An 18,664-nucleotide genomic window follows, 5' to 3' on the forward strand; every position below is an offset into this window, starting at 1 on the left:
CACCAGATACATCCTTATCTCCTCTCTTGTTCCCAACAGTTCCAAAGCACAATGGAACCTATCTCAGACTCAGGGACACCAATTATGTGATTCCCTACTCTGGCTTGTCTCTTTAACTCTGTCTTTTTGAAAAAAATATTTATAGAGGATTTTTAAAAAGAATTAAAATGAGTTATACTTATTAAAAGCTCAAACAGCCGAAACCGGTTTGGCTCAGTGGATAGAGCGTCGGCCTGCAGAATGAAAGATCCTGGGTTCGATTCTGGTGAAGGGCATGTACCTTGGTTGCGGGCACATCCCCAATAGGGCGTGTGCAAGAGGCAGCTGATTGATGATTCTCTCTCATCAATGTTTCTAACTCTCTATCCCTCTCTCTTCAAATATATATATTTAAAAAAAAAAAAAACTCAAACAATAATGAAAGATCATGGAGGCATGGAACTGACTGACATCCCTTGAGGTGGGGTTTGGGGTATGAGAAGAGATTAATTACATAACATATATGCATAGCCCATGGACATGGGCAACAGGGTAGTGAAGACCTGGAGGGTGGATAGGGGCTGGGAGGAAGGAGTTAATGAGGATGCGGGGAGAATGGGAGATATCTGTTATACTATCAACAATAAAAAATATATTTAAAAAAATAATGAAAGGTCAAAGAAGGCAGCCACAGATCACCTCAAAACTTTTATACCTATAAGTAACTGTGAACATTATTTTAGGCATTTCTCTGTACATATATATGGATAAGAAGGCAATCTAGAAAGAGGGATAAATAAAAGTACACAGAAATTATTTTAAGGTACTATAGCATGCACTGCTATATTTGCAGTCCCTAGAACAGTGTCTGGCTCATGGTAGGTGCTTAGTACATTGTTGACAAAGGTAGGTGTGTTGTCTCATTGTAGTAATACAGACTACACTCCATGGGATATCTCACCAAATAAAGGAAAAGGAAGTTATTATAGGATTTGGGGTAAGGGTGGAGTTTTGGTGAATATTTAAAAAGGCAGAGTGCTGATAGGCTCAAAGCAAAGTAGGGCTATTGTGAAAATGTGAACATCAGGTCTTCACTGCAAAGTGGACCTAGAATCCTGTTTCCATGGACATTAGAAATGTAAGAGAGATGTGGACTGTTGTGTCCAGAAACTCCTTTCTGCAGCTCCATTCCTGAGTGTAAATTGAGACTATGGAAGGAGTTTGGAAATAAAGGGACAAACTGGAGAGTTGTTTAGAAGGCAGAATCAGCAGAACTTGCTGACATTGGACATAGAGTGAGGGAAAACAGTGAGCTGAAATTTGACTTCTGTGCAGGTACAAGACCATGACTTTAGCTGGTGTGAAATATATATAAACAACAGTTAGGTTAGGGAAGCAGGAAAGGGAAGGGGGGCAGGATGATCATCTCAGTTTTTTGACTTGTTGGATTTCTGGTTCCTGTGAGAACTCTACAAGTATAGTCACCCATAATAAGGAGCAGGGGGTATGAGTGTGGGGACACTGGAGGCAGGAGGCAGAAATATAGATATAGATGCCGAAGAGTCACTCACATTGTTTAGGGATGGCCTGCAAAGTGAGAAGAGTGCTGGGTCAAGAGAAAACCCCCAGAATTATGTCCCTACAATTTTAGGGCTGACAGGATGGGCCCAAAGTAAGGCCACAAATGGACAGAGGGACTACCAGGGCAGAGAAGCTGGACACTTCCAAGGAAGACCTTAGCCAGGGTTTACCCAGGTGACCTTAGCCAGGGTAGCTAAAGAGAAGTGAGTGGAACGGAAGGCTGATTTCCATATGTGCAGCCATTAATCATAAAGGAGGCATGGAAAGAGCGAGCCTCCATCTTTCAGGACCTTGACTGGGAAGGGGAGGAGACAGGGCAATGACTGCTGTGGGAATTGGGGTCAAGGGATGATTTTTAGCAAGAAGATGTTCCAGTGATTCACTTTTCCAACCAGAATCAGGATCTCATAAAATTCATTTAAAAATTTTTATATAAATATTTTATATTCTTTTTCTGTAGTCTATCTCAATAACTCACTCTGCATCCTCCTTTTTGCCTCTTCCCTAGTATCTATCTCTCTCTCTCTATCTATCTATCTCTCTCTCTCTTTCTTTCTCTCTCTCTCTCTTTCACACACACACACACACACACACACACACACACACACACAGCCACATACACTTGATTCCATTATGATGACCATGCAAACCCTTTTAGAAAGAATTCCTAGTGGGACTGTGCCCAGGAGGTGTGGCTGTGGCACCACAACTGAAGCTGTGGGAAGGATCAGATCTTGAGCTCTGAAGGAAGGGCTCAATTGCACACATATTTAGATGGATGGTATAGAAGAAATCCTTCCAGGACAAACATTTAGGAAAGAATTACGTTTTTAAAAGATAAAACCAATAATATTTTTTTTTTATTTCCTGCACAGATGGCAACATTGAACTATGAAGGCAGCCAAAAAACCACTCAGGCCAGCGAGACCAGGGGACAGTGATGGGTCACATGAGCTCCCATCTCCATCAGCTCATGGTCCCGTTTTTGGAGTTACATGTTTATGGAAAGTGCAGGCTTCCAGGAGTTCTGTAGGGGAAGAAAAGAAAGGTAGGAAAGTCAGTATATACCTATATTTATTTTCTGTCAAGTGAATGAATAGTTAAACCTGATACAAAAGCATTCAGACCGTAGAATGGACCATTCATTCTCTCAGTGGCCTTCCCCGCTTGCCTGCATAGCCCTTGTGCCTACCCCAGGTCATGCCCCATGCCAAAGATGGTAACACAATTTCCCTGCCCTGCATCATCCCTCACCTGGTGTCTTATAGGCAGAGCTCCTACACTTGAGTCCATGTGATTGAGAGGAGCCTGTGAGTACTGTCCTCTCTGACCTCTTTAGGCTGGAAAAGAACCACTCATAGCAAGATGCACCAGGCACCTGCATGTGTCAGTTTCCGTACTAGGGGCTGGGATGGAGCAGAGAACAGCAGAGCCGGACTTTCTCCCCTCTTGGAGGATATAGGTTAGATAAATATAACTGGGTGCTCACAACAGTGGCCATGGGCAAGCATGTTCCTTACATCAAAATCATGTGGGGCAGCTGTTAAAGTGCAGAAAACCTGACTGTGGCACAGACTTGCTGATTCAGTATCCACAGGGCCATGGTCCTTAAGATATGCTTTCTTAAGGACTATGGCTCACTTATATGCACACAAAAGTTGATGTATATTCATCCTATAACATATTATTCTCCCACAACTTCCAAATGATTTCAAGTGATTAAATGAGGTCCAACATAGATATAGGGCAAATGTACTGTTTTGTATTTTAATTCTGAGAAAACTGGTGTTCCAGATGAGTATTATATATATGACAACTTTATAGTTACCAGAATTATTATTGTCCAAGCTCCCAAGAGCAGCACTGTGTTAAGGAACTTTCTGCATTGATGGAAATGCATCTTTTCTCACCTATGTGGAGCCACATGTAGCTGTTGAGCACTGGAATTATGGCTAGTGTGACCAAGGAACTAAATTTTTCATTCATGTTTAAATTTAAGTAATTTAAATTTAAATGGTGGTATATAGCTAGGGTTGCCATATTAGACAGTGCAACTCAGAATAAAAATTTTAAAGGATTTTGGTGCAGAGCAATGGGCACATAAATCCCTTCTTTTCTTCACAATAACATGGGATTCTGCATATCCAGGCAATTCACTACTTCAGTGCCTTGAGTCAATAGCCTTCTTGCCAACCGCCCTTACAAGTAGCCTTCATATTTCCTGGGATTATGCGTTCGCTTATTGTTTCATCTTGTCCAGTGGTCATCTCCTGGAGCTATAGCCCACTTCTCCTTTTGTAACCACCACCCAGAACCCTGCCGTATTTGCTTTGCAGCTTCCCCCATGCTGTTCCTCCTACTCACTTGAAGTTGAGCACTGTTTCAGGTTACCCACAGCCGTGACATACTCTGCTCCTAAATAGGATTCATACGTTGTTCTTTCCTGAAGTTCGGCCAAACATTTTGTGTCATCCTTGAACAGTAGGTCCTTGGTTTTAGATTGGAATAGACAAAAGTCGCTCAAGCAGTCATTTTCATTTTTTCCAAATAGGGTCTGTCAAATGAATAGAAAGTTCTGAGGATCTGTGGAAGTGAGAAACTAGGAAAATATGGATGGGATGGAGGAGGCTAGAAGTTAAGAACTGGCTTTGGAAAGCAAGAGAAGCTACCAAGGATGCTTCTCCACCTCCCTCACCTGGCCTTCACCCACTTTTGGCCCTAGCTCCAAGCTTCCATGAAGTCCCAAAGTCCTCTGTAGGGTCCCTCCTGGTCCACATCCTCTGTGGAGTCTTTCCGACCCAGCCACCTGCTCCTGATTTCTCTGATCTCTCCACCCCACTTCCTTGGCCATGGTCTCATGAACAGCTTCCAGGAAACGAGAGGTCAGGCAGAAACATGTCCCTTCCAAGTGTTATTGTCAAAGAAGAAGTTAAACATGAGCCACCCAATAGGTGGAGGTACAGGTAGTTATTACAAGTTCATGTTTGGCTAAATGTTTTTTTTTTAATCTTCAAGGGAATGTTTTTATTGATTTTTAGAAAGAGAAGGGAGAGAGAGAAACATTAATCAGTTGCCTCCTGTAAGCACCCCAACCAGAGATTGATGGAATCAAACCTAAAACCTTTTAGTTCACGGAACAACACTCCAACCGATTGAGCTACCCAGCAAGGGCTTGACTACATTTTTTATCCTATGTTGGGCAAGACGCTTAATTATTCCACACTTCCTAAGCATATAAGTGAAAAAATGATTATAAAATGTTTAGCATTCCACCTAGCACCTAGGAAATCTTCATTAAATCTGAATTATTATCATAATTTACCATAAGAGGACTCATAAAAATAAGCTATCTTAAGTTTTTAAAAATAAAGCTATTGGTGATTGAGTAGGCAGTTAGTATTAGTGGGTAGAGGAGCCTTTAGAATTAGAATACGCAGGCAGGCCCAGCCAACATGGCTCAGTGGTTGAGTATCAACCTATGAACCAGGAGGTCCGGGTTCAATTCCCCATCAGGGCTCATGCCCAGATTACGGGCTTGAGGAAGTGTGCAAGAGGCAGCCAATTAACAATTCTCTCTTGTCATTGATGTTTTTCTCTCCTTCTCCCTTCCTCTCTGAAATCAATAGTGATATATATATTAAAAAAAAAAAAGAATACTCAGGCAGCCCATCTCCTCACCAAGGCGTGCCAGAGGAGAAGCTCCATGAGGGTTGGGACCTTGGATTTTTCTGGATGTTTGACTCATTCTCAGTCTGTCTAAGCAAGGCAAACACAGATCCTCATTTCATGACCTGTGTCAAGGAGGTCTGGGAAACAGAATCAGTCTCTTTCATTTAAACAAAATGCAGATGTGCAGAAAATGAGGGTACCAAGGACAAAGCAGGAAGGCAGACCTGAGGACATGCACATCAGATGGAGGCTAATCTCCAGTGACCAGGATAGCCAGGCCTACGAGATCCACTTTGAAAATCCATACCCTCACAATTCTAGTTTCCAGAAAGAGAATGCGGGAATATGGGCTGCATTTAGCTGTGAGCTCCTCCCAAATTATCCACACCACTCAAAGAGAAAGGGTGGAGGCCCCGGCTGGTTCATACCTGCTGTTCAAGTAGCACCTGGCGAACACAAGCTGCCTTATCTTGCCTTGAGACCACACCATGATTTGGGGATCGGGCTAGGTGGCAGTTCTCAGCCTCAGACACAGGCTTCCTGGTGCCATCAGGGCACAGCAGCTTGAAATCTTCCTGCTTTAGGTTCTTAGCCCAGTCTTCAGTGTTCTTCCCTGGAGATAGAGTTTGGTCAGCCACAGCTGACAGCTTTGGTCAAGTCACCCTCCCCGGGGCGCAGTGATCAATTCACTGGTGTGTGGAGGGCCTGGACCCAGTGGCCGACAGAAGTGCACACCATGAGGTCACAGTGATGTGAAGAACAAGAGACTTATCAGGAATTCCTAGTGACCATCCCTTCCAACCTGTCTCCCCCCCCCCCCCCCCCCCCCCCCCCCCTCCCCGCCAGAGAAGAGGACTGTAGTCTGTGGATGCTGTTCCAAAAGTTCTTTATTTCTACTAAATTTCAAAGCATTTAGGCCTCTTGCTCCAGCATAGGAAGTACGTGACCCTCAACTGATTGACAATCTTCTTGCACAAACAAGCAAAGGAATTTTCCCCAGAAGCCCTTTTGGAAACTAGTGGTGTTTTAAGTCTGACTCGCTCATACTGGCTCTGTGTGAAAATGTGTACATCCCTCTGTGCATACAGCTCTATACCCTGTTCTCAGCCCTTTGCTTCACCTTCTCTGTATTCTCTCTGGAAAATAATCTTACCCATTCTCAGGGTTCTGGCTTTTTCCTCCAGAAGCAATTCTCAAATATGTTTTCCTACTTTTTACTTCTCTCCTAATCTTTTCCTTAATTTAATTTTCTTTTTTTCAAAAATATATTTTATTGATTTTTTACAGAGAGGAAAGGAGAGGGATAGAGAGTTAGAAACATCGATGAGAGAGAATCATCAATCAGCTGCCTCCTGCACACCCCCTACTGGGAATGTGCCCGCAACCAAGGTACATGCCCCTGACCAGAATTGAACCTGAGACCTTTCAGTCCGCAGGCCGACGCTCTATCCACTGAGCCAAACTGGCTTCAGCTCTTTTTTTCATTTAATGGAACAACTAATACATGAACTCACTGTTATAAAATTTTATATTACTTATCTATAAAGTCAAAATACCTGTTTTCTATACTCCAAAATGTACTCTTTTAGACTTAGTAGAAAACTCAAATTGCCTAACCATACACATCTTCACTCACCTTCAAAAATTTCTCCCTTCTTTTCTTACCAGTTCCTCCAACTCAACACCTTCCAAATGAAATCTATTCTAGTTCTCTTTAAACCCTGGTTCTACTCATTATTTAAGCATTTATTTAATACAGTGTTCTCAGCCCTATACAAGACGCAGTCTGACTAGAGGGGAAGATAGCACACACGCCAAAAGCAAAGATTCAGGGCACAGATAATAACATTTTCTATTTGGTGGAATACACTACACTCTAAATGCTGTGTGAACTCAGAACCAGCACAGTGAGGGTACATTAATTAGGGAAATTTAGGTGGAAGAGGCAAGGTTTTACCTGTCTTGTAATGTATAGAATTGGGGGGAGGAGAAAGGAATGCTTCTCTGGGGAAGATGGAGGGCACTGGTAAGACCCAGGGAGGTACAAACTTGGTGTTTCTAATGGGTGAAAGGAGAATTGGACCCAGTGGGACAGTTTCGGTGGTTGGGCTGAGCAGGTGAGGCACACCCAGGCACTAAAGGCCTTGAGTGTGGGATGGAGTGTGACATGTGGCAGGAGGGAAAGTGGGTCTATGAGGATTTATGAACGGAAGTCAATATGACTTCCATGTCTGTGTGAGCCAGAACCTAAAATAGGACAATTACGAATAATGAGATGGGAGGAGATTTAGTCTGAGTTAGCAGTAGGACGATAGCAGTGAGCATCTAGAAGTACATGATAAAACTTTTTATTTCCAATAAAACTTATCATTGGTTTTGGTTTTGGTTTTACAACAGTAATTTGTAAAATGTTACCCAGTTTAAAGAAGAAAATTTTGAAACACTTAAAATCCTACAGCAAACACTTTTCAGATTGGTGCATTTCTTCTAGTCATTTTTCAACACCCATACTTTGCAGACAAATCTAAATCATTAGATCATAGACTCCACATGCTTTTTTATCCTGATTCTTCTATATCACAACATATCATGGAATTAATAAAAGACAGTTTTTGAAGAAATAAGAAACATACTGAGAGACTAATCTAGGCTTGACTGGCAGGGCATATAGTCAAGTCTCCAATGGGGACAGAGGCTGTAGGAAGAGGCCTGGATTTTGAGAGAATATGAGGAGTTTGGATTTGCACAGGTTGAGGTTGCAGCACCAGTGCACTTTGTACATAGAAATGACCATGTGGCAATATACGTTAGGCTTCCTCTCTGAATTCCCCTCAAGAGGCAAAGCTTTTGGAGTCATTGCAGAGAGTGGAGAATTAAAGCCTAGAAAGGGGAGCCCTACTTAGAAAAGTACAAAAAGAAATCAGGGAATGACAAAGAACCAGTCTTAGGGTAATTCTCCATAGCAGGAGAAAAAAAAAAACAAAAAAACAGCCCTTAAAGAAAAATAGTAATAATAATAGGAGGGAGGAAAGAAAAATTAGCCAAAACAATATTCCTTCAAGTAAGTATTTAGCAACGTCTGTATGCCACATACTATAATCAGTGTCTAGATAGAAAAGGAGGAAAAAAGAAGCTCAAAGACTTCCAATGGCCACAGTTTATTATTATAAAGTGTGATGAATTCAATAACACTAGCAGTATGGACAGGGATTCTGTTGTGGATGTTTGTGTCCCATCAGGGAACACTTCTTGGAGGAGATTGAGTTAGTTTATTCTAGATGGGTAGCTAGAAAGATTTGAGGTTGGGTGAAGGGAAAGAGGAAAGGAAGGGAAGAAATAGCTTCTTGGACTATATTGCATTCTATGAATAGTTAGTAATATAGAGCAGGCAGGTGGAGTACTCATTCTTACAAACTTTAAAAACTTTTTCTTGTTCCTTTTTTTTTTTTTTTTTAATCCTGAGGATATATGTTTTATTTATTTTGAGAGAGGAGAGAGAGAGAGAGAAAGAGAAACATCAATTGGTTGCCTCCTCTATGCACCCTGACTGGGATCAACCTGTAACCAAGGTATGTGCCCTGACTGAGAATCAAACCCACAATCTTTTGGTTTATAGACCAATGCTCCAACCAACTGAGCCACCTGGCCAGGGCTTGTTTTTTAATGTCATAGCCATCCAATAGCCACCCTCTAGTTTTAGGATCCAGTAATGGTTTTTGATTGAATCAATCATGACTATATTGTTTGTCAAGTGATAGTTTTTTAACTTTATAATTATTTCTACGTTTATTAGTTTAGCATTCTACAATAAGGAATATCTGTTCCTTTATCTTCATTTGTTTAATCAGGATCGACTCATATTATTTTATTCAATTGATTATCATAGTTTACACTATTATTATTTCTTTTAATATTCAGAATGCCCCAGATTTGGCCAGTTGGGGGTCCAAATGGCTCCTGTGTGCTTCCTCGTGTCCCATCACTCTGATCACTTCCATGTGATGTTCCAAGCTCACCTTATATTTTTCCAGCTCAGCGCTAGAATAGGCTATTGTTCTAAGGGGCCCTGGTTACTTTTAATGGAACTGGTTCTAGAATCCAATATCTTGTGCTCATCCCTACTAGTATGCCACCGTCTCTAGGGTTTTTTTCCCCCAGGGGTCATAGAATATATTTGGGATATATATATATTGGACATGAAAACATAGGAAATAATTATAAAGGACCCTTTTTCAATGATTCAGAAAAGTTAAATATGGACTATGGATGTAATGAATATTAAATTCATGCTAATGTAAATATCCTCATCTTGATAATTATAAAGTAGGTATCTAAGAGAATGTCCTAGTTCTTATGAAATATGCCCTGAGCCCTAACTGGTTTGGCTCAATGGATAAAGCATCAGCTTGCGGACTGAAGGGTCCCAGGTTCGATTCCAGTCAGGGGCACATGCCTGGGTTGCGGACTTGATCCCCAGTAGGGGGCATGCAGGAGGCAGCCAATCAATGATTCTCTCTCATCATTGATGTTTCTATCTCTCTCTCTCTCTCATTTTCACTTCCTCTCTGAAATCAATAATATATATTTTTTTATTATTTTTTTTCAATAAAATATATTTTTTAAAAAAGAAATATGCCCTGAGGTATTTAGAGGACAGGCAGCATAATGTCTGCAGTCATAGTAGGGTTCCTGGGGTAGAATTCAGGGCCACTGGAACCTCACGGTTCTTACCACGCTGCTTACCCAAGTGAAAAACCTCTCTTCACTGAACAAAAAGGTTGAGAATCAGAGCTCTGTTGCCTGACAGAGTCCATAACACTTTCACCAAAGCATCCTGAGCACAACGGAACACAGCAACCCTGGTGCAGAGGGACAGAGGAGCATGCGCACATACCGCCAGTGTTCTGCAAGACAGTCTCTTCTTTCACAAAGGCCACGTCTCCACTTTCAACCAGGCACCTACAGAGAGCAAGATAGGGAGAAAAGAGAGGAAGTCAGCAAGATAGATCTGTCATTCAGAAGGGCAGCCTTACAGATCTAGAGCTGGCCATCTGACATCAGCAATTGTGACTCCCCTTCTATCACTAACCTAATATTTCAAATAATAGATTATCACTACTCAACTATTATTACTAATCTTACATCACGAAGTAGTAAAGAAAAAGAAATCTCTGATTTCTTGGTTCCACACACTAAATCTTAAATTCTGGCACAGTTTCTCCAACAGAGAGAGCTACATCAAAACAGATATTAGACAGTAGTTTTTCCAGTGAGGTGATTTCTTTGTAAAATTGGAAATGTGTAGGACTGTGCATTTTATTTGCTCTAATTCACAAGGTGGTTCTAACTGATACATTGGGATAAATTTTTGTGTTTTTCTTCATCGAGAAGTTCAATTACAATATTTGTGCAGTTGATGGATTAATGAACCAAGTAACATAGGCCTGAATCAGAAAGGATAATTAAAAAGTAATAAGATCATAAAGTGAACAGGTGTCTCTATTTAAAAATGATAAACATTCCATGAAATAGAATTATAGTTGGGAATGTAGAAATCATGTACTTTACTTTCATATATTTCCAGGTTGAGTGTGGTTGTAGGTTCCCCAGAGATGCATGAATAGCATGATCCAGGCCCCTGATTTCTGTAATCAACTATGATAGGGTTCCTTCACATTGGCACTTGTAGCATTTTGAGCCAGATAACTGGTATAGGGTGCTGTCCTATGCATGTGGGATGTTTAGCAGCCTCTACCAATTAGATGTCAGCAGCACCCTCTCCCCACCCCAACCCGCTCCAGTCTTATTTGATAATCAAAATAATCTCCAGACATTGCCAGTTATCTCCAGAGGACAAATTGCCAGTGTTTGCTGTCTGTGACAGCCAGGTCTGGAGACAGTCCTGGAGGCCCTTTCACACAGGGTTCTACATATGGTTGCTGAATGTGGTACCTGAAACAGGCAGGACTAATACGCTAGTAACATAAGAAACTTACCTTAGTACCAAAAAAAGGAATCTTGTCAGATTTTGGAGAATTATATTTCAGCATTATAAGACTTACCTGAGAGCCCCTGTGTAGCCATAGTATCTTTCATTGTTGTTGGGTTCACACTCCTTTCCTGGAACACTTGCTGAACCAATACACAGAGCACAGAGACTGGAGGTTTTTGCATACCCAGGGGCACAGCCTTGACTGAAAAATTTATCTGCAGAAGGGCAAGAGGAAGCCAGCTTTTCCTAAGTAAGTCGATATAAATGGCTTTCATCTAACACATTAACAGGTGTGGATAGCCCAAGACAGGTAGAATGTACTCATTTATTCTGGAACCTGCCACCAACTCAGGACCCACCAGGCTATAGGATTTAAAGGGAAACTTAATTAAGACTGGGAATAGAAGTTAGTGACTGTTACAATTCTGGTGAAGAAAATTCTTTCGACCCCCTGAGAATGGTATCACTTATCTAAAGGAAAAAGATGGAAATAACATAAAGGGGATAAAATTGAAGGTCTCACTCCCTGAACTTGTGCCACCTATTTGCAGATGTTTTCTTCTCCTGCCATTTATTACAAGAGGCTTTAACAGAACTTAGAACTCCATGATCAGAAAAGGGCTGGGAAAACTTAGTCACAGCTCAGCTGCTCTTTCCTGGCTGTAACACTTTCAGGAGAGCAGAGGTGGTGCCCTTGCTGGTTGGGAACCAAAGCTTCTGAATGTCCCAGCCACTCTTTGCTTCTTGTCAGATTGCTATCAGAACAACTGGGTGCTTTCTTGTGATCCAGTCCACACACATGACTCATCTGGTTCATAACTGTTTTTAGAGGACTCTCCTTTTTACATGTTACATGTATTTGGAGGTGGCAGGGAGGACATACTCAGGAAGTTAATGTAAAGGAGAACCATTAGAAAACATTTGGCCATGGTGAACTTCACCTGGGTCTTTAGGGGCTAAAACTAAGCTGGAGGATATTCAGAGGACAGAGGATATACTGATTTCCATCCCTTGGAAGGGTCTAGGGAATTGGGACCTCGCACTCACATTACCTAGAAAGCCCTAAGGCAGGGATTATAGCAGTTGACCAATAGCTATTTCCCGTGGTTCCTTATTAACAAAGATCTAGCTTTTTCAATATTTTTCTCCATTTATCATTTTTGTTGATACATAATTGACATTTAATATTATATTTGTTTCAGGTATACAAATAATGATTATGAATATATTGAGAAATGATCACCACAATAAGTCTAGTTAACATCTGCCATCATACAGTTATAAAACTGTTTTTCTTGTGATGAAAAATTTAAGATCTCTATTGGCAACTTTTAAATATGCAACACAACATTATTAAGTTTAGTCACCATGCTGCATATCCCCATGATTATTTATTTCATAACTCAAAGTTTGTACCTTTTGACTCCCTTTACCCATGTTGTCCAAACCCACCCCTGGCATCTAGCAACTATCAATGTGTTCTCTGTATATATGAACTTGGTTTGGTTTTCTTTTCCTGTTTTTGTTTTTATTTTTTAGATTCCACATATAAGTAAATCATACGATATTTATCTTTCTCTATCTGACTTATTTCACTTACTATAATGCCTTCAGGGTCCATCCATCTTGTTGCAAATGCAAGATTTTCTTATTTTTTATGGCTAAATAATATTGCAGTGTGTGTGTGTGTGTGTGTGTGTGTGTGTGTGTGTGTGACATTTTCGTTATCCATTCATCTACTGATGGACATTTAGGTAATTTCCATGTCTTGGCTATCTTCTTCTACCTACACTATTAGAGAAAGATGCAAATTGACTGTACTTTTGTGACAGGAATGAGTATGCAAATTAACCCAACAAAGATGGAGGGTTAATTTGCATATGCAAGTAATGAGCAGCTGAGGATGTGGCAGGACACTTGTGTCTTCATGGCAACAACGCAGGCATTCAACACTGCCCCAGCAGCTCTGGGCCTCTGGGCAGTGTGGGAAGACAGAAAGGCAGCTCCCGGCCGGAGCCAAGGCAGAAAGGCAGCTCTAGGCCACAGTGAAGGCGGAAAGGCAGCTCCAGCTGGAGCAAAGATGGTGTCGGCAACCAGGGGAAGGAAGGCCCACTGCACAAATCTTCATGCATCAGGCCTCTAGTATATATATATATATATATAAAAGGTTAATATGCTCTGCCCATCTGACTGGTCAGTATGACACACATTGACCATCAGAGGGCAGGCACTCAACACAGGAACTGCCATGACATGCACTGGCCATTAAAAAATAAATGGGACCGTGGACCTGGCATCGACTAACCAACACTCAGCTTCCCCCAAGTGGGACACAGGCCCAGCCACCACCCCGGAGTAACACTTTACCAAATTGCAGCCAACGGTGTCAAAACCCCATGGCACAAAATGCTGCCCACAGCCCAGCCTAGCCTGGAAACTGTGGTTGTGGGTACTGATAATGGCATCATGTAGCAACGCCTAGTTTCCTCTCCCTAGCGACTAGCCTCCTTGCAGTTTCTTCAGCCTAGGAACAGGACTTTCTTTATAGCCAGGTGGAAACATTTATACTTTAACCAAATGTCTGTGAAGTGTTTTCCTGTGCCTCAGCTCATTTGATCCTCAAGGAAGTCCTGGAGTAGGTAGATGGGAGACTCAGTAGAATCCTATTTTCATTTGCCAGAAAACGGAGATTTAGAAAGCTTAGAAACTTGACCCAACTGAAAAGATGTAAAAAATGGTGAACCTTGAAAATGACTTCAGGTTTTCTCACTGTGTAGAATATAATCAAACACTGCTGCAGTTAATGATTTTACCCTTTGTTCTCCTGCTGTGATCTACAATAGTAATCTGCTTCATGTTGATATTTACTGCTGTGTTGCTAACAATTACCTGAAAGAGAAGTTGGGGTGCTTCTCTGGGCTGAAAAAAGTTTAGCTAAATCAGAAAGCAGGTCTAATTAAGCAAGTTTATTCTATATATATATATGTGTGTGTGTGTTTGTGTGTGTGTGTGTGTGTGGCTAAGTTGACTTGTGTATGTGTGATACATATAAAGCTCTTGCTGGTGCTAATCGCATGTGTATGTTTCGATGTATCATTCTTGATCGTGAATTTGGTTGACACTTCTAATCTAAAGGGCAAATATTGATATTAAAATATTTCCTCTAATTAGTTTATTTTCAATGTGCATGGATTTGTGCACTAGGCCACTAGTAAATAATGCTGCAGTAAACATGGAAGTGCATATATGTTTTTGAATTAGTATTTTTTTTATAAATATCCAGAAGTAGAATTGCTGAATCATATCCAGAAACATGCCCAAATTAAAGATGACCATTTTCCAGTGTTTTTTAGAGTTAAGTGGATTATGTGCCTAAATTCCGAGCAATGAGAAGTTATTTGAAGTGATTGGGTTAGATTTCCTGGATGGCTTCTTTAATATGTTAACAGCAGGTGACATTCACTTTAAGTTGCTATTACTCCTTGCTCCTTGAGGTTTCCTGGATTATGGATGTGACGGTAATTGTGGATGACCTTGAAGATAGAGGCCTCATGCTCAGAATGGTGAAGCAAAAGAGAAAGGGTTTCTAATGATGATATCAGCATGGACTACTCACCTCTCCTCTTTTTCATGAGAGAAAGGTAAGCCATTATGTGCAACCACAAAGAACTATTTTGATGCATCTCTCCAGCCCTACTGTCTTTTTAGGTATTTCCTTAAGGTTCACTTCAAACAAATTTTAACAACTATAGAACCAGGGCCACAGCAGCATTTTGTACTATACCGCTCTCTTCCCAGGTCACCTTTTTCTGGCCTGCCCTGACTACAGGGACCTCCCAGGATTCACTCACCAAATTCACAGTGATTGAGCCTGTTGTAGATCAGGCCCATGGGGATATTCCAGCCAGCAGTTCTATCTACTGCAGTGTGACAGGACTTCTTGTTTTGTAGAGTCTCCCATGTGAGGTCCTCTGATGATGATGACTTAACCACAGCCACAGCCAAATATCCTATAAGAAATATGCCAAAAAAATAATGATATATTAACACCTCTATGCACTCCAGAGTGTCTGTCTGCAATCAAAGTCTGCCATCTCCCTAGGGAAGCAAAATTATTCTGAATTATTCCTACTGTCTCTGAAGGAGCCCTTACCAATAACAGTGAGGTGAATACAAGTGATTCTTTTAGGTGGAGATTAATCTGAACTGAAAAATCAATATAACAAGAATATGTTATCATAGAGCAGTGGGTGGTGTATGACCCTTTTCCAAATGCACAAAGCTACTGAAGTTAAAAATCAGCAGCTCACCTTCCACTGGGGACTATCAGAAAAATGAATACTGAAGAATACATAGTGTACTAATAATTATTAGGAAATATTGTATATGGCCAATAAACTGCAGGGAATATTCTGTCCAGATATGTTGCGATAAGGAGAATACAGATTTGCACTAAAATAAATATGTGAAGTGCAAACTGTCAAAAGCAAGTCAGCTACCATTTTTAGCAGCAAATAGTTGCTGATTCTTAAGACAGGAAATGGAACATCAACCTGTGATTTCAACTTTCTAATTTAACTTAGTAACTTGTTTACAACAGAAAACAGAGAAGTCATATTATCCATGGAGTGAGAATAGGCCTTTCTGTATTCTCCTACTGAGCTTGGCTCCTAGAGTGATGGGAAAAGGCTGGGAAGTTGTAATCAGGAGAAGTCACAAGGACAGAATTACACACTAGTAGCTGGAAAATGACCTGGAGAGGTCTGTGCATAGAGGTTCTGAGGCCCAGTGCTTACCAGGGTGTAAGAGTTCCTGACTTGCTCCCACTCCATCTTTCCAAATCCACCCCAGCCAGAACCCTGGGCAAGAGCCACCATTGGCCTGGATTCCTGAGCCCAGCCCTGTCTGGAAGACTGGGGAAATTTATCCTCTTAGACATCTGCCTGTGGGAGCCTCTCTCCCCAGCCCTGCCAGACAAAATATGCAAGGCTCCTGGGCTGGTACTAACTTTCATTTGAAACTGCAGGCCTAATGTAATACAAGGCAGTCAGGAGTGGTGAGGAGGGTGTGGATGTACTTACAGGATATAGGAGCCTAGACAGCTTATAAACTCTCTCAGAGTCTTCAACATCCTTAGAGGATGACAAGACCTACTTTATAGGATTCAATGAGAAATCCTTTGTGTAAGTCTTGGCAAGTGTAAAAGAGGACCCATCATTACCATTTACTATCTTTCCATGGTTCTTTTGCATTCTAAAAATTGATCTATTCTGTTGCCTTATCTACTTGTGATTTGAATTTAAACTTATCTTCCTCTTTCCCAAAAGCAATGGAATTTATCTTAAACTCAGGTTCCCAATCCCAACTCACCTCTTTCTGGTGTGTTCACACAATTACTGGTAGTTTCTGGAGAAGAGAAAATGAAGAATTCATTAAATACTCATTTATAGATTGAAATCATGCCTCCCCCATGTTGCAGATTAGAATAAAAAGAGCCATAAAAACTACATATCACCAATTCCCCAAAAGTCCAAGCTCTCTTAATTGTGCAGATTCACTTTAACTCACTGGCCAATGGAATTTAGCCCAAAATTATGAATTTCAAGTTTCCTGCTCTGTCTGTCCCGTGGCCACAGTGGTCCTTGCCAATTCAATTATACTTGAATCTGCACCAGAGCAATAAGAAAAGTGTGAGTTTTGCAAGCAAGAAGACATGCCAGGAATCTCAGCTGAGAATCCCCACTGTTCTCTGCAATAGGTTTTCTTTTAGCTGGAACTTTGTAATGCAAAGCCTCCATTTCCCCTGTTGGAAGGTCTGATAGAACTATCCTTCAGGGTAACTGTGGGGATTAGAGATGAGGGAGCCCGGAGCCTGGGAAGTGGGAGATGCTCAGTAAGCAAGATCTTTTATGGCCATTGTAGTAAGAATCAGGCTATGGTTTTCCCCTCTCCTTTCTTCATGGCCTAGAAGAAATGAAACACTGAGGGGCGCCCCTTCCACTTACTGTAGTTCTCTGCCAGGACAGGCACCAGTCCACACTTGCCCGCGATGTAGATGAAGCCTCCATCCAAGCTCATGGCATCAGCTTCTCCTTTCTGCAAAGACACACAATATCTGAGTAGATGTAAGGAGGCCATTTTCTGGCCTGTCTGCCCTTCCAGGTGTTTCCTTGAAGCATCCTTCCTAGCCCAGGTCATCAAGTACCAAGGAGACAGCTGTTGCTAGTTCTGGGCCCCCTCCTTATGTACTCTCATTTTCACCCAAACCACCTTGAACTGATGATCAGTTCTGAGTAGCTTGCTTAGTTTCTTCAGGAGCAAAGACCCACATTTGGTCTGCCTGTTCTCTAATAGTACAACTCTGTTTCAGGGACATTCCTACAGCATCTTTCTGCCACCAAGGATTCTCTTTTGCAAGACAGATGAATGGAGCCAGCTCTAAGGAGCTCATCAGATCCACACGCTCAAAAATACTGAAGCTTCTGTGCGGCTGGGCTCCCTCAGTGAGGGTAAGGTTCTAACTCGTTTTGCCTAATGAATTAGCTGCCCACATACCTGATTATTCCTGGGTTTTCATATCACTCCCAGGAACACCTGGGACAGGCAGGCAGCAGTGGCAAAGCACTGCCCTATGGAAGCAGGAATGACATACCATGATCATGGCAATACAGTCTTCGGTGGTCTCTGCTGATTCACAGGCTACTTTCCCTTTACTGTTTACACTCCACTCGTCACACTTGAGTCTTTCCTGGTGGCCTATTGCACACCACTTCACAGTATTGCATCCAGCTGTTGAGGGATCCGGGCCTAGGACATAAGAAAAAGAATGGGGTTTCAGATGCAGCACCATGAGCTGCCTGCTACTTTGAATGCTACTAACTGTCTTCATGAAAATGCTGGGATTTGCCCAAACAGATCCCATTCAAGGAATTATCTTAGAAAGCACAGGCAATAACAATCTCTTGATTGACTTCTTATCATTTAGACTTAGTTTAAATTTATTTCTTCTGAGAAGCCAATCATCCTCCCAAATGCCGGGCACTCTATCACTTCAGGCTAGTTTCCCACCCTCCTACCCCCTTTTTATTGAAATAACAGTTAACCACTTGAGCTGGTCTTATTTATTTCTTCATTGTTTATTGTCTATTCCCTGTAGAACAGTGGTTCCCAATATAGGGTACACACTCCACAGGGAGGCAATGTAATTTTTAAGGGAGCAATTCGAGAATGAGTCATTAACAGTGAATTTTTTGCATTTCTTATGTTTCTAGGGGCCTCGTATACAGTATATTAATATATTTTGTGACATTTATGCATTTCAGTTCTCTATTATGTGTTTTGAAACTTTATTTGCTATTTGTTCTTATTCATATTATTATTTTTTAAACAATTTTTTAGTGATTTCTTCCTCAGTATTCAACTGTCCTCTCATTTTTCTCATTC

The 18,664-nt window shown here is 41.4% G+C and overlaps 1 protein-coding gene across 1 annotated transcript in view; it reads right to left on the bottom strand.

Moving 5' to 3' along the window:
- The window catches only part of LOC118715323 (serotransferrin), a 44,355-nt gene that overhangs the window by 14,582 nt on the left and 11,109 nt on the right, over positions 1-18,664 (bottom strand). Inside the window, exons 9-16 of the mRNA XM_045579277.1 lie at positions 17,874-18,028; positions 17,227-17,317; positions 16,592-16,627; positions 15,073-15,231; positions 11,292-11,436; positions 10,124-10,188; positions 5,658-5,842; positions 3,925-4,114 (exon numbers count right to left, since the gene is read on the bottom strand). Coding sequence (XP_045435233.1) covers positions 3,925-4,114; positions 5,658-5,842; positions 10,124-10,188; positions 11,292-11,436; positions 15,073-15,231; positions 16,592-16,627; positions 17,227-17,317; positions 17,874-18,028 — 1,026 coding nt within the window. The remainder of the gene's footprint in view (positions 1-3,924; positions 4,115-5,657; positions 5,843-10,123; positions 10,189-11,291; positions 11,437-15,072; positions 15,232-16,591; positions 16,628-17,226; positions 17,318-17,873; positions 18,029-18,664) is intronic.

The sequence above is a fragment of the Pipistrellus kuhlii genome, unplaced genomic scaffold (assembly GCF_014108245.1).
Source record: "Pipistrellus kuhlii isolate mPipKuh1 unplaced genomic scaffold, mPipKuh1.p scaffold_m20_p_11, whole genome shotgun sequence".
Lineage (NCBI taxonomy): Eukaryota > Metazoa > Chordata > Mammalia > Chiroptera > Vespertilionidae > Pipistrellus > Pipistrellus kuhlii.